General features: G+C 48.1%; 1 protein-coding gene across 2 annotated transcripts; it reads right to left on the reverse strand.

Annotated features, from left to right (window-relative positions):
- Window positions 1-2857: 2857 nt before the first annotated feature.
- On the reverse strand, window positions 2858-6905 carry LOC127300292 (uncharacterized). Of its 2 annotated transcripts, XM_051330389.2 has the most exons (3): window positions 6571-6905; window positions 5290-5345; window positions 2858-5188 (listed from the first exon to the last, which is right to left on the reverse strand). In XM_051330389.2, exon 3 carries the CDS (start codon window positions 5175-5177, stop codon window positions 3105-3107), a length of 2073 nt encoding a protein of 690 aa, XP_051186349.1. In that variant the 5' UTR covers window positions 5178-5188; window positions 5290-5345; window positions 6571-6905; the 3' UTR covers window positions 2858-3104. The 2 variants fall into 2 exon arrangements, with proteins under 2 accessions (XP_051186349.1, XP_051186350.1); XM_051330390.2 differs by having other exon boundaries at window positions 2858-5345.
- Between the last annotated feature and the right edge of the window lie 5146 nt (window positions 6906-12051).

Below are 12051 nucleotides of genomic sequence, written 5' to 3' on the forward strand. Positions count from 1 at the left end.
GCGTGAGCTCAATAGGCAAAGCGTCGCCCTCGCAGCGCTTTTGGCCGTTGGATCTGAGAAGGAATGGTTTGGATCAGTCCACGACAACCGAGTTTCATCTCTGGTGTGAAATCAGACAATTTAGGCTATGAATCAAATGCAACATTTAGAAGATGCCGAAAGAACGATTTTTTTTTGTTATATGACTTGATGAATTTCATTGGATGAGAAAAATAAGGTATGGTTGAGAAGAAGTCTCTCCAAAGGAATAATAGAGGGTTCATCGCCTCACTTGTCGCCCAAGGAGGACACCTCGGGGCAGTTCTTTCTCTCATTTTTCTGGCGAGATGGAGGTGGTGTGTGGGGTTTAGGCGGAGTTGTGGCCGGTGGCCAGAGGTAACGTGGCTACGGCTACCCAATGGGTGGAGGTCATGCCGATCTAGCGAGGGCTCGGTCGGGCGACGCCGACGCGTCCCGTTGGCAGTTTCACGGTTTCTGCAAGTGGTAGCATAGAGGCATGTTCTGCAACTGGTAGCATAGGGGCATGTTGCTGTCGTGGAGAGCAGACAAGGTCTGATCTAGGCTAGGCGGTCTCCCACCGTTGGCAACGGTAGTCACCATCTCCTCTTTGTTGTACGATAGGGCTCCAGGTGAAAACCCTTGACCATTTTCAGTACTGGGCAGCAACGCGTTGCGTCGTGGTGGAGCACATCACATGTGCCTTTTTGATCTTGTCACTTTGACATGGCGGACATGCTTGGATCCTATGTCGAAGTACATAATCCTAGGAAGGGAGGTTTCAGCGTGCCTGGATGGGATTATTCCATGTATGTGCACTCTTGCGGATAGACACATCGGTGTCCTGCGTATGAGTGGGGTGCCAAAGAGATTGCTCATATGCTCTTCAAATGCGATCGCGCGCACGTGAGGTATGGGATGCACTTGAGTTGGACCAATACATCCAAGTGCGACCTTGGAGGACCAGTCTGGAAGTGTGGTCCTAGAGCACCTTCTCCGATCGAAACCACCGGTCATGTTGTCTATAGGAAGTCTAGCAGTAAAGGAAGTAATTGTCAGGATGGATTGGTTCATCTGGTGGCGGCGTGGAGAACTTAAGCACATCCTCAGCTCCAAGAAGATTAGCTTTATCTATCAAGGCGATAGTATGAATGTTCACACAAACAGAAGCGGCATGGTGAAGAAGGGATGGTAGAGACCACCGGTGGGAAAAGTAAAGTTAAATACACATGATGTTGTTAATCTTGACACTAGAAATGCATCGACTGTTTGTATTATCCAAGGGTATGTTTGGTTCATGCCATCTTATGCCCTACCAAATTTTGTCAACAGTTGGCTAGCCAAATAATTGGCTAAGGATTCCTTGGCCCAGAGTTGGCCAAAATTTTGGCAAGAACTGTGAGGGAAACATGAGGTAAGTGGGCAACTTTTCATTGGCAACCAAAATTTTGGCCAACAACCAAACAAGAGCCAATATCTTATAGGTTGCCAAAATTTTGGCAGGGCACGCTTGGGCACCAACCAAACATGCCCCAAGACTCCCAAGGTCAATTTCTCTCAACATGCCGTGTGGAGATTGAAGGGGTCATTGACATTGTTACGGCTGAAGCACAAGCTCTACGTGACGGTGTTCGTCTAGAAAAGAGAAATGGATGTAATAATGTCGAGGTTGAATCCGATTCCCTAGAGGTGGTGAATGCATGTGTTCCTAGATCCGATGGAGGACATAATAGTAGGATGGTTTTCCTCGATGAGTTCCGAGTGATCATTACCACTTGAATAATGCCCTTTATGTTGTAAATTTCTGCCATGAATGAGATACCTTGTTGCAAAAGTGCAATATCCTACAGAAGATATACAATACTCTGTTTGCTCCTGCCCCTTTTCACAAGGGACACGGACATAATACGGAAGTGTTTTCTCCTTCGATTAGTTTTTACTGATTTTTCAATAAAGGGATTACATTGATATCAAGAAGCAACAGCGAGAACAAGATCTCATGACTGAAGTGTGCGGGAGGCCACTAGCCGTACATGTACATCGTCTATGTCTTCATATCTTTCTCGCCGGAATAGATCAAAAGCAGCAAAGTGCACCGTAGCCTATTGTTCTTCGATCAATTTTTTTTGATAGAAAAACATGGGACTTCATCCTGGTATGCTCTGCCTCTGCTCCTTCGCTCATGGCTTCGAAGGTCGGCATGCCTGACTTGAGAAAGAAGAGAATGCGGAGCAAAGGCACGACAAGCCCGAGTCATGACATGCAGGCTTGCGCTGTCCGCGTTCAGGATCCACTTGATTATCTGTGATGCTTCGTTCAGTCCAGCCTATCACTTTTCAGCTTCCATCTACAATACTTGGCATGCATAGCCAGCATTTTACCGACGCCTCCCATACCCATGTATGTAGTTTGCACTCTCTTACCCTTAGCAGCTCATCAAAGCTCATCACAATGCATTTTGATCTTCTTCTCTTCATCTATGGATCAATCACTAGCCAGGAGTGTCATATATAGCCTAATAGCCAGCTACGTGCTGCACCACTTTATTCAATCCAACTTTAAATGGTGAGGAGGTTGTTGCACCTGTCAAACTAGCCGCTAACACTTTCATCTTCCAGGGAGTGGCATTTTAAATGGAAACAAACAAGCATCTATAACTCATAGTAGTTGATTCCGAGTGATCCACATAGTTTGCACAAAGCAGATAACCGTGTTAAAATCTGATGTTGAATTTTCCTAGGTAAGCAGCTAGATGCTAATTCAGGACTGGTGGGCTTGAGCTGCTATGCTCACATAGTTTTGCACACGGTAAGGATTTAACAGTGAAAATCCAGCACATTCAGGACTAGGGCATGTAGTCTTTTGCAAGAGCCTAGCTGTAGTCAGAACTTGGTAGTATCAAATGGAATAGTAAAATTTCCTGAGTATAGCACGTACCACTAGGACTGCTGAGAGTTTCCTCCGCAGATTAGAGCATTCACGGTGTGTCATTTCACCAAGGGACAGAGCTTATGTGGGATAACTGGGAATGAAAACGGGGACCATAGTGGGATGTGCCAAAGAAAAGATATACAACATCGGTGGGTGACATGAACTACTAAAATGAATTATACATGGCTCTGCCCCTGTTTTGCAAATGCTTTCACTTGGCAGAGGTGCTCTATCAAAAGCCACAGGACGGTTGTGAACTCACCACCGTTGCTAAGCTTCCTGGCATGTGACTCTCTGCTGCACCGGTTGGCTGCGTAGGCTAGGAAGTCGGTCCACAAATCTAGCAGCACGCGCAGCTCATTGTTCTCATAAACAAGCAGTTCAGCAGCAATTTTGCGCGCATACATGAGCCGAGGATTTTCTGAGTCGGAGGCTTTCTTCTCCTGCGGCTCCTTCAGTATGATCTCTGCGAGCTTCTCCTCAAGCTCAGAAGATTCCAAGCCAGAGAGATGGTGTGGTCGGAACAACTTCTCCAGCATGGTGCAGAAACTGTTGCCGCGAGGGTGGACGAGGTGTGTTTTGCATATCCTGTCCAGATTTTTGCAGGTTTGCTTGTACAGCCAGTTTTGAGGAAGGCCTGGTAGCATGTACGGGCGGTCCACCAGGAGGAACATCATGTAGTTGGAAAGTGTCCTGACAACCTCCACGCGGTGGTCAGCTGAATCATGCCCCCTTTGCTTCCTCTCAGCGAGGATCAAGTCGGTGGCAATGTGCCAGATGATGATGCTCTCATGGAAGTCAACCCCAAGATATGTCTTCAACCGCTCGTAGAGCCCAGGGTACCTCTTTTCATGAAGTGCTGATTCACCCCACTTATGCCTGAGCAAGCCCATTGTGTTTATATCACCCGGTAAAACCCACCTCTGCACCGCCTGCGCACGCTCTTTGACCTTCTCCGGGATTATGATGGTCCACGAGTAGCACCTCCTGTCCCACCACTCGCGAAGTCCTAGCATCTTGGAAATATCTCCTAGCCAGCGACTCGTGGGATCCACCTGTCCAGTGCGAAACCGCAGCATGTTGTGCTGCCCTATGGTGCCAGGCCACCTTCTCGAGCTTCCAGGCATGATCATCTTGCCAGGTGGGGACCGGCGGAGAGAAACAAGTGCGCGGCGAAGACGATGCCACCTTCCAGTGCACAGAGCTGCATGCTGAAGCCAATTCCATCGTGTGCCACACAAGAATGCAAGCGCCCAGCTCGACCCTAGTGCAGCTAGGAGCGATCTCGTCTCCAAGACTAAGGCGCCACCCAATAAGGTGTAGGTGATGGCAACGTCGACTTGGCTGTAACCATCTTTTCTGTTCAGCTGAAACAGCACAAGAGAGGCGACGATGGCAAGAGGCGAGATGACACGAATGCAGTAGCCAAACCAAGAGTGGATCACACTTGCCTTGGTGTACAGGATGTCATACATAAGGGACAGCTCCATCTCCATCACCGTCCACATGCGTGCACGGTCATCCATAAGGTTCCAGATTATTTTGTTGGTCGCAGAATCTACCTCGCTCGGGTTGTCTGAATCTCCATCGATCACAGAATCAACTATCCCACGCTTGCAGATATGAAACAGGGAGTGAGCATACTGCAGAAGGAGCTCGTCATCAACATCATCAAAGTCGGTGTACTGGTCTTGATGCTCGGCATGAAAATGTTGGTGATGTTTCTCACGCGCCATAACCTTGAGAGAGCTTTGGAGAGTGCTGAAGTTGGCGCACCACAGCGCACATGTCCTCTCCCCATACTTTGCAACACCGATGACTGCCATCAATATGGCAGCTAGCATGAGCAAGATACCGCTGCCGACGATATGCTTGTACATGACATATCCAGCTCCCAGGACCTGCACCACAAGGCTAAGAAAGTGGCGCTTCCAGAGCTTACTGTCCTCGAGAGCGTAAGCTGTGATGTTGTCCGGGCCGCCGAGGTGCAGCAGGAGAAACGGCGCCCAGAAGGCGACGAGGTGGTGGTCGCGCGGTGTACTGCTGAAGAAGAGCTGGCCGACGGCGTATGTCGCGGTCGAGTCAGCCAGCTGGTATGCCAGCCAGAGGAGGAGCCTCAATAGAACTGAGCTTGCTTCACGCTGACGAACCTTGGCGAAAACATGGAGGACAATCTGGAGGGCAAGGCTCAAGAGTACCAGGATCTGCGTCGCCCACTCATTCCAGACGTCCATCGGCCCTCCAGCCATTGTCGCGACAACTGCAAGTAAAATCGGTAATGACAAGTAAACAAATTAACGGCGCAGCCTAATTGCATATGTTGATAAGCTAGGAGATTGTAAAGTATATGGATTGTGATACCTTCGAACGTCGAGCGAGTTGATCACTTCCACTGAGAGTACAAGTGACACTGCTAGCTGGAGTATAAGTACAGAGCAACTGATCAAGTACTAGTACACTATTGACTCAACAACACACGATTCTGATTTTCATGCTGCGGGTGCTAGCAAACAAGGAGTGCCAACTAGCTGTCAGACCAGCTCATAATTTGGTAGCCTGCTAGTACTAAATTTGGAATGAATAAGGGGGATTAGGTGGATAAATACAGTCTCAAACATCTGCCTACTTGCGAGTTCCATCATGCTGCTGATCAAATAACATGTCGGTGATGATAAGAAGGATTGAGGAATACTGCATCATCGCGTTATAACTCTCATGAGAGTTTGTTAATGTTGAAACCATGTAGACTACTAGTACCGAGTATATGTCAATCGATCAAACACACGAAATACTATAGTCCCAGAGCATGTTAGCACCGCCAGGGTTCGAACTACAATAACCGCAAAATTCAGAGGTTTAAAATATGTTCAAATTCGAATACCGAAAGCTCGAAGAAGTCTTAGAGCAGCATATCTACCATGTCGGAGTCGGCGGCCCCTCATTATGTGCTCGCAGTCGGCCTAGGCACCTCCCAAACAGTCCCCACAGTCCAAAAATTAGGGACTAAAGAGGAGTCTGGATACTCGACTCCCAGACAAATAATTACTAGCTCTAGCTAGTTTCGGTAAGGTGCCCAAGTAAAGAAACAGGAAGTTTCCCATGAAAAAGACACGACATCGTCATATATAATTGTTACAAGCCTTGGTTATTGTTGAGGATGTGCAAGTGACAGTGTGCAATCTCCGTTTGATAAACCAACAACACGCTATAGGTTGTGCTTCCAATCCATCAACCCATGTTACAGATTAGCGCATCATTTGGTAGCTTCTCAATACTAAATCTGGAAGGAATCAGGGGCGATTAGGAAACATGTGCCTACTCCTTTGTTCCATTTTAGTGACGGTGGGTGGTTGTAACTGACAGATCATCTCTCCAAATAGGCTATTCGCCCCGACAGATCTTATCAACCATGAAGACATATCAAATTTGAAGCAAGCAATGGTTACTCCAGCATTTGTCTTATCTGATTTCTGCGAGCTTTTGTTAATTAACTGACGAGGCCGTGCTATGCAATCTCCACTGGATGAACCAGGGAAATACAGGATACGCTTCAAATCCATCAGCCCATGCCACGAAGGGGGAAACCAAGTAGTGACGGACAGAGATTAAAATCGTTCGGATGCCGGGATCTTGGAAACTCACAGGGCATCCAGGTGTTCATGGCGAGGCCCCGGCGGGCGGCAGGGCATCCTCCTCGGCGAGGCGCACGCACCGGCGCTTGAGGTCGGTCTAGGCGCCTCCCGTTGATCCACGCTTGGCAATCAGAATCTCCGCTATGAGCAGAGCAGCGACGGGGAAGCCACATGGTGCAGGGGGGTCGAGCCACCGGCCTGCCCGGCCCCCTCTGCCGCCTTGGGAGCAGGAGCAACTGGTGGCTGCTAGCCATGGCGGATTGGGGAAGGAGACCGCGGCGGATCATGTTTCTTACTGGCAGCGAAAAAGAGCCTCCATCCTTGATTTCTTCTTGAAAATCCTATTAGGGCATCTCCAGGTGAGGCATTTTGGACGGATGTGTTTGCATCGACTCAAATGGTCGAAATCGACCGCGCATCTGTTTGCGTTGGGAGGCCTTCAGCGGCATAACAGCGGCATAACACGTACTATTTTTATACATTTATAAAGTCATAATTTATATTAATAAAAAACATAAAAATAATTTTTTAAAAGGCCATAAAGGCATGCTAAAACCTAGCTAATTGCTACTACTCGTCGTCGGTGACTAGGTTGTTGAACTCCGGCATCGGTCATGGAAGCTGGTACGCCGGCGGTGGAGGAGGAAGGACAGGTTGCGACAACTGTGGCCAGGTCGGCACCTGCGCGCGCAGGAGGATATGGTGAAGGTGGCCACGGATCCTAGGTCGGAGCAGCAGCCGGCGCGCCATCGTTGGAACGCGTCGACGTGGCCGGAGGAGTCGCCGGTCTCCCCTGCGCGAGCGCCGACTCGCGGAGCTGAATTGCGAGCCTATCCCACATAGCGAGCTCGTTGAGCTCGTCGAGCTCGCTATTGGCCAGTGTCATGGCAATGGCCTCCTCTTCGCTAATGTCCGACGGCAGGATCTCCGTACTAGAGCTCTAATGCACAACCTTGGGACCAGGATCATCCTATTCAGCATGTTTTCAAATAAAGGTCTAATAACCCTGTTAGGCTATGTGGCCAGCATTTTGACTGAAACCTCCCATACCCATGTCTTCACTTTGCGTTCTTCTTAATTACGCTCATCAGGTCAGCTTAGTTCAGGTTGACACTACTCAGCTTACGGGGTTGAGCTTCTCTTGGACTATGGATCACTAGACCGGAGCGTTATATATAGCCATTTACATACTGTAGTAGTTAATGCTATATAACATAATATGGTAAGTTGGTTATTGCACCTGTCAAACTGAACATTACCAAACGTGTTGGTGTTTCGCCAAAAAAGAAAAAAAGGCGAGTTTCTGCCCATCATTTATTGCATTAGTTAATTAACTTGGTAACAGGGCAACCAAATACAGAATTTTTGCTCCAATGAATGCGAGAAACAGATTAGCGAGGCACCAATCGTGCCCTTAGTTTCTACAGAGATAGCATCCATGAGTTTGGGCTCCATCCATCTTTTAGCATCGCTTAACTCAGACAAGGTGTTTCCTCCCTTCGCGATGACCTGGTTTAACAATGGCTACCCAATATTTCAGGGACCCCTTTCATGAGCTCATACGTGTTTCTGTGGGTTTATTATAACTAGTTTGTCGGGAAATATACGTACCCATATTTTTTTCGCCACGACGTGCATATCGTGTTATTTGATCTTCGTCCTGCTTCTGTTTATCTCATTGTGATCCAACCAGGCTCAAGTGCTTGAAGTAGGTCAGAGTTTATGTTTAAGCTTGTATTTTTGGGTTCGATAGACTCCTTGAGATCCTGCTCGAAGCAATCCCTCCGATCATTTTTTGGTCAACTAAGAGATATAATTTTTGTACCTGATGCATTTATCAAGTCTTTTCGCCAGAATTCAGGTTGGATAATCTATCAAATGCTGGTTAGGTGAATTCATGTCGGATTATCAATTCATGTCCGTCCGACCAGAATATCATTAAAAATTAATGCAATAGTTTAGAATTTGCCCGGAAAATGTTTACCCATTCACTTAAGTATCTACTTGCAAAAGTCGAAAGTTCTAAGTCAATGACGATCCCTTGGAGCTACTTAGTTTAGTAGCTAGTTGTTGTAGCCGTACAATAGATAGTGAACACATTAAATAGAGTGAATGATAATTGTGAGGTATACAAGAAGAAAAGGTTTTTTTTTTGAAAGAAAGGCAAAAGGTTTGCCTTAATTCATTAATAGAGAAGAGAAGAAAGTTCGATAGTCAAGGTCTTATGGTTACAACCCTGGCAAAGGCAAAAGGTGTACTCTCCAAGTGCTTAGCACCGGCTACAACCCAAGTTCTAGCCTCCGATTTGATCCCGGCGAAGATGATAGTAGGCATGGTCGCCACATTCTTAAAAGTTCTTGCATTATGTTCCTTCCAAATCTCCCACGAGACCAACATGAGAAGAGAAGCCATAGCTTTCCTCCTTCCACCATGAGCGGAGACGTTAGAGGTCCACCAAAGCTCGACACTATCGAATCCGTTCCAAGAGGAAGGGTCGAAGTCATGAATGTGAAGCCAATCTTGGATCATCTTCCAAATGTGAATCGTGAAGCGGCATTTGAAGAGTAGGTGGTTGGAGGATTCATCATGGCATCGGCATAGGGGACACACCCGACCATTGGGCCAACCCCGTTTGGCAAGCCGGTCCGCCGTCCACACTCGGTTTTGGATGATAAGCCAAGCGAAGAGTTTGCATTTGGGGGGTGCCCAAGCCTTCCAAACGATAGCATCCATGCAAGAGCAAATGGTCCCTTTGAATTGTGCCTTGTAAGCCAAAGAACACGAATAGGCCCCATTTGAGGTGAGCTTCCAAACAATGGAGTCCGGGGTGTCCGCATGAAGGTGAAACAGCGAGGTGTGAGACCATAACTTGGTGAACTCAATGAGGTTTTGCACCGAGAGTCCCTCCGAAGTATCAAGGTGGTCGACCCAAGCGCCGTCGATAATGGAATCCCGGACATTCAAAGATTTCTTGCTCAAGAGAGCGAAGATGGAGGGGGCGATGCATTTGGGGCTTAGACCATCGACCCAAGGATCATTCCAAAAACTTGCCTTCATGCCATCTCCAATGGTAACCTTTTGTGAGCGAGTGGAAGAGCTCCATATCGTCATCGTTGCATGGGTTTTCCATACCGACCCATGGTTTATCCGGCGAAGTCCAAGCAAGCCAAGGCCAACGTAGGCGCAAAGCCCTACCAAATTTGTCCATGTTGAGAATGCCAAGGCCCCCAAGGTAGGTGGGGCGACAGACCGCGGTCCAGTTGACCTTGCATTTACCACCTGTGGCCTTTTCGGTGCTCGCCCAAAAGAAGCTACGGATGGTCTTGGTGATGGCTTGTAGAGGTTCCGCAGGCACCTCAAGGGAGGTGAGAGGGTATACAACTTAGGAGGTAAGGACCAATTTAACAATGGCCCTCCTGCCGGCGATGTTGAAGTATCTCCCATTCATCAGGGCGATGCGTGCCATAGCCTTGTCCTCGATGTATTGAAAGTGGGACCTTTTAAGTCTTGTGACCCCGAGGGGAAGTCCAAGGTAAAGCACGGAGAAAGACGCCATAGTAGCCGATAGACCTTGGAGGACGTGCTCAAGGTTGATGTTGTTGCACCGAATAGGTGCAACGAGGCTCTTCTCAAAGTTGGTCAATAGCCCGGTGACCTTGCCAAAGTCGCTTAAAATTTGCGCGAGGGAGGAGATCTCCGTACGGATTGGGGCCATGAAGATGGCCGCGTCGTCGGCATAGAGGGAAGTCCGGAATCTAGCGCCTCTTCCGGGGAGGCGGGTGAGTATGCCGAGGTCGGTGACGACATGGAGGATGCGTTGGAGAGGGTCAATGGCGATGCCAAAAAGCAATGGCGAGAGAGGGTCTCCTTGTCTAAACCCCTGGCCATGTTTGATAGGGTTCCCGGGAACGTGATACGTCTCCGACGTATCGATAATTTCTTATGTTCCATGCCACATTATTGATGATATCTACATGTTTTATGCACACTTTATGTCATATTCGTGCATTTTCTGGAACTAACCTATTAACAAGATGCCGAAGAGCCGATTCTTTGTTTTCGCTGTTTTTGGTTTCAGAAATCCTAGTAACGAAATATTCTCGGAATTGGACGAAATCAACGCCCAGGGTCCTATTTTGCCACGAAGCTTCCAGAAGACCGAAGAGGAGACGAAGTGGGGCCACGAGGTGGCCAAACCACAGGGCGGCGCGGCCCAGGCCTTGGCCGCGCCGACCTATAGTGTGGGCCCCTCGTGTGGCCCCCTGACCTGCCCTTCCGCCTACTTAAAGCCTCCGTCGCGAAACCCCCAGTACCGAGAGCCACGATACGGAAAACCTTCCAGAGACGCCGCCGCCGCCAATCCCATCTCGGGGGATTCAGGAGATCGCCTCCGGCACCCTGCCGGAGAGGGGATTCATCTCCCGGAGGACTCTACGCCGCCATGGTCGCCTCCGGAGTGATGTGTGAGTAGTCTACCCCTGGACTATGGGTCCATAGCAGTAGCTAGATGGTTGTCTTCTCCCCATTGTGCTTAATTGTCGGGTCTTGTGAGCTGCCGAACATGATCAAGATCATCTATCTGTAATTCTATATGTTGCGTTTGTTGGGATCCGATGAATAGAGAATACTTGTTATGTTGATTATCAAAGTTATGTCTATGTGTTGTTTATGATCTTGCATGCTCTCCGTTATTAGTAGATGCTCTGGCCAAGTTGATGCTAGTAACTCCAAGAGGGAGTATTTATGCTCGATAGTGGGTTCATGTCTCCGTGAATCTGGAGGAGTGACAAGAACCTCTAAGATTATGGATGTGCTGTTGCCACTAGGGATAAAATATTGGTGCTATGTTCGAGGATGTAGTTACTAATTACATTACGCGCAATACTTAATGCAATTGTCTGTTGTTAGCAACTTAATACTGGAGGGGGTTCGAATGATAACCTGAAGGTGGACATTTTAGGCATAGATGCATGCTGGATAGCGGTCTATGTACTTTGTCGTAATGCCCAATTAAATCTCACAGTACTCATCATAATATGTATGTGCATGGTCATGCCCTCTCTATTTGTCAATTGCCCAACTGTAATTTGTTCACCCAGCATGCTGTTTATCTTATGGGAGAGACACCTCTAGTGAACTGTGGACCCCGGTCCAATTCTCTTTACTGAAATACAATCTACTGCACATCTGTTCTACTGTTTTCTGCAAACAATCATCTTCCACACAATACGGTTAATCCTTTGTTACAGCATGCCGGTGAGATTGACAACCTCACTGTTTCGTTGGGGCAAAGTACTTTGGTTGTGTTGTGCAGGTTCCACGTTGGCGCCGGAATCTCTGGTGTTGCGCCGCACTACATCCCGCCGCCATCAACCTTCAACGTGCTTCTTGACTCCTACTGGTTCGATTAAACCTTGGTTTCTTACTGAGGGAAACTTGCCGCTGTGCGCATCACACCTTCCTCTTGGGGTTCCCAACGGACGTGTCAACT

This window comes from Lolium perenne, chromosome 5 (assembly GCF_019359855.2).
Source record: "Lolium perenne isolate Kyuss_39 chromosome 5, Kyuss_2.0, whole genome shotgun sequence".
In the NCBI taxonomy this organism is placed as follows: Eukaryota; Viridiplantae; Streptophyta; class Magnoliopsida; order Poales; family Poaceae; genus Lolium; species Lolium perenne.

What these genes read in the sequence shown, in the direction of transcription:
- LOC127300292 (XM_051330389.2), bottom strand. Translation starts at nt 5,177, where the DNA reads ATGGCTGGAGGGCCGATGGACGTCTGGAATGAGTGGGCGACGCAGATC.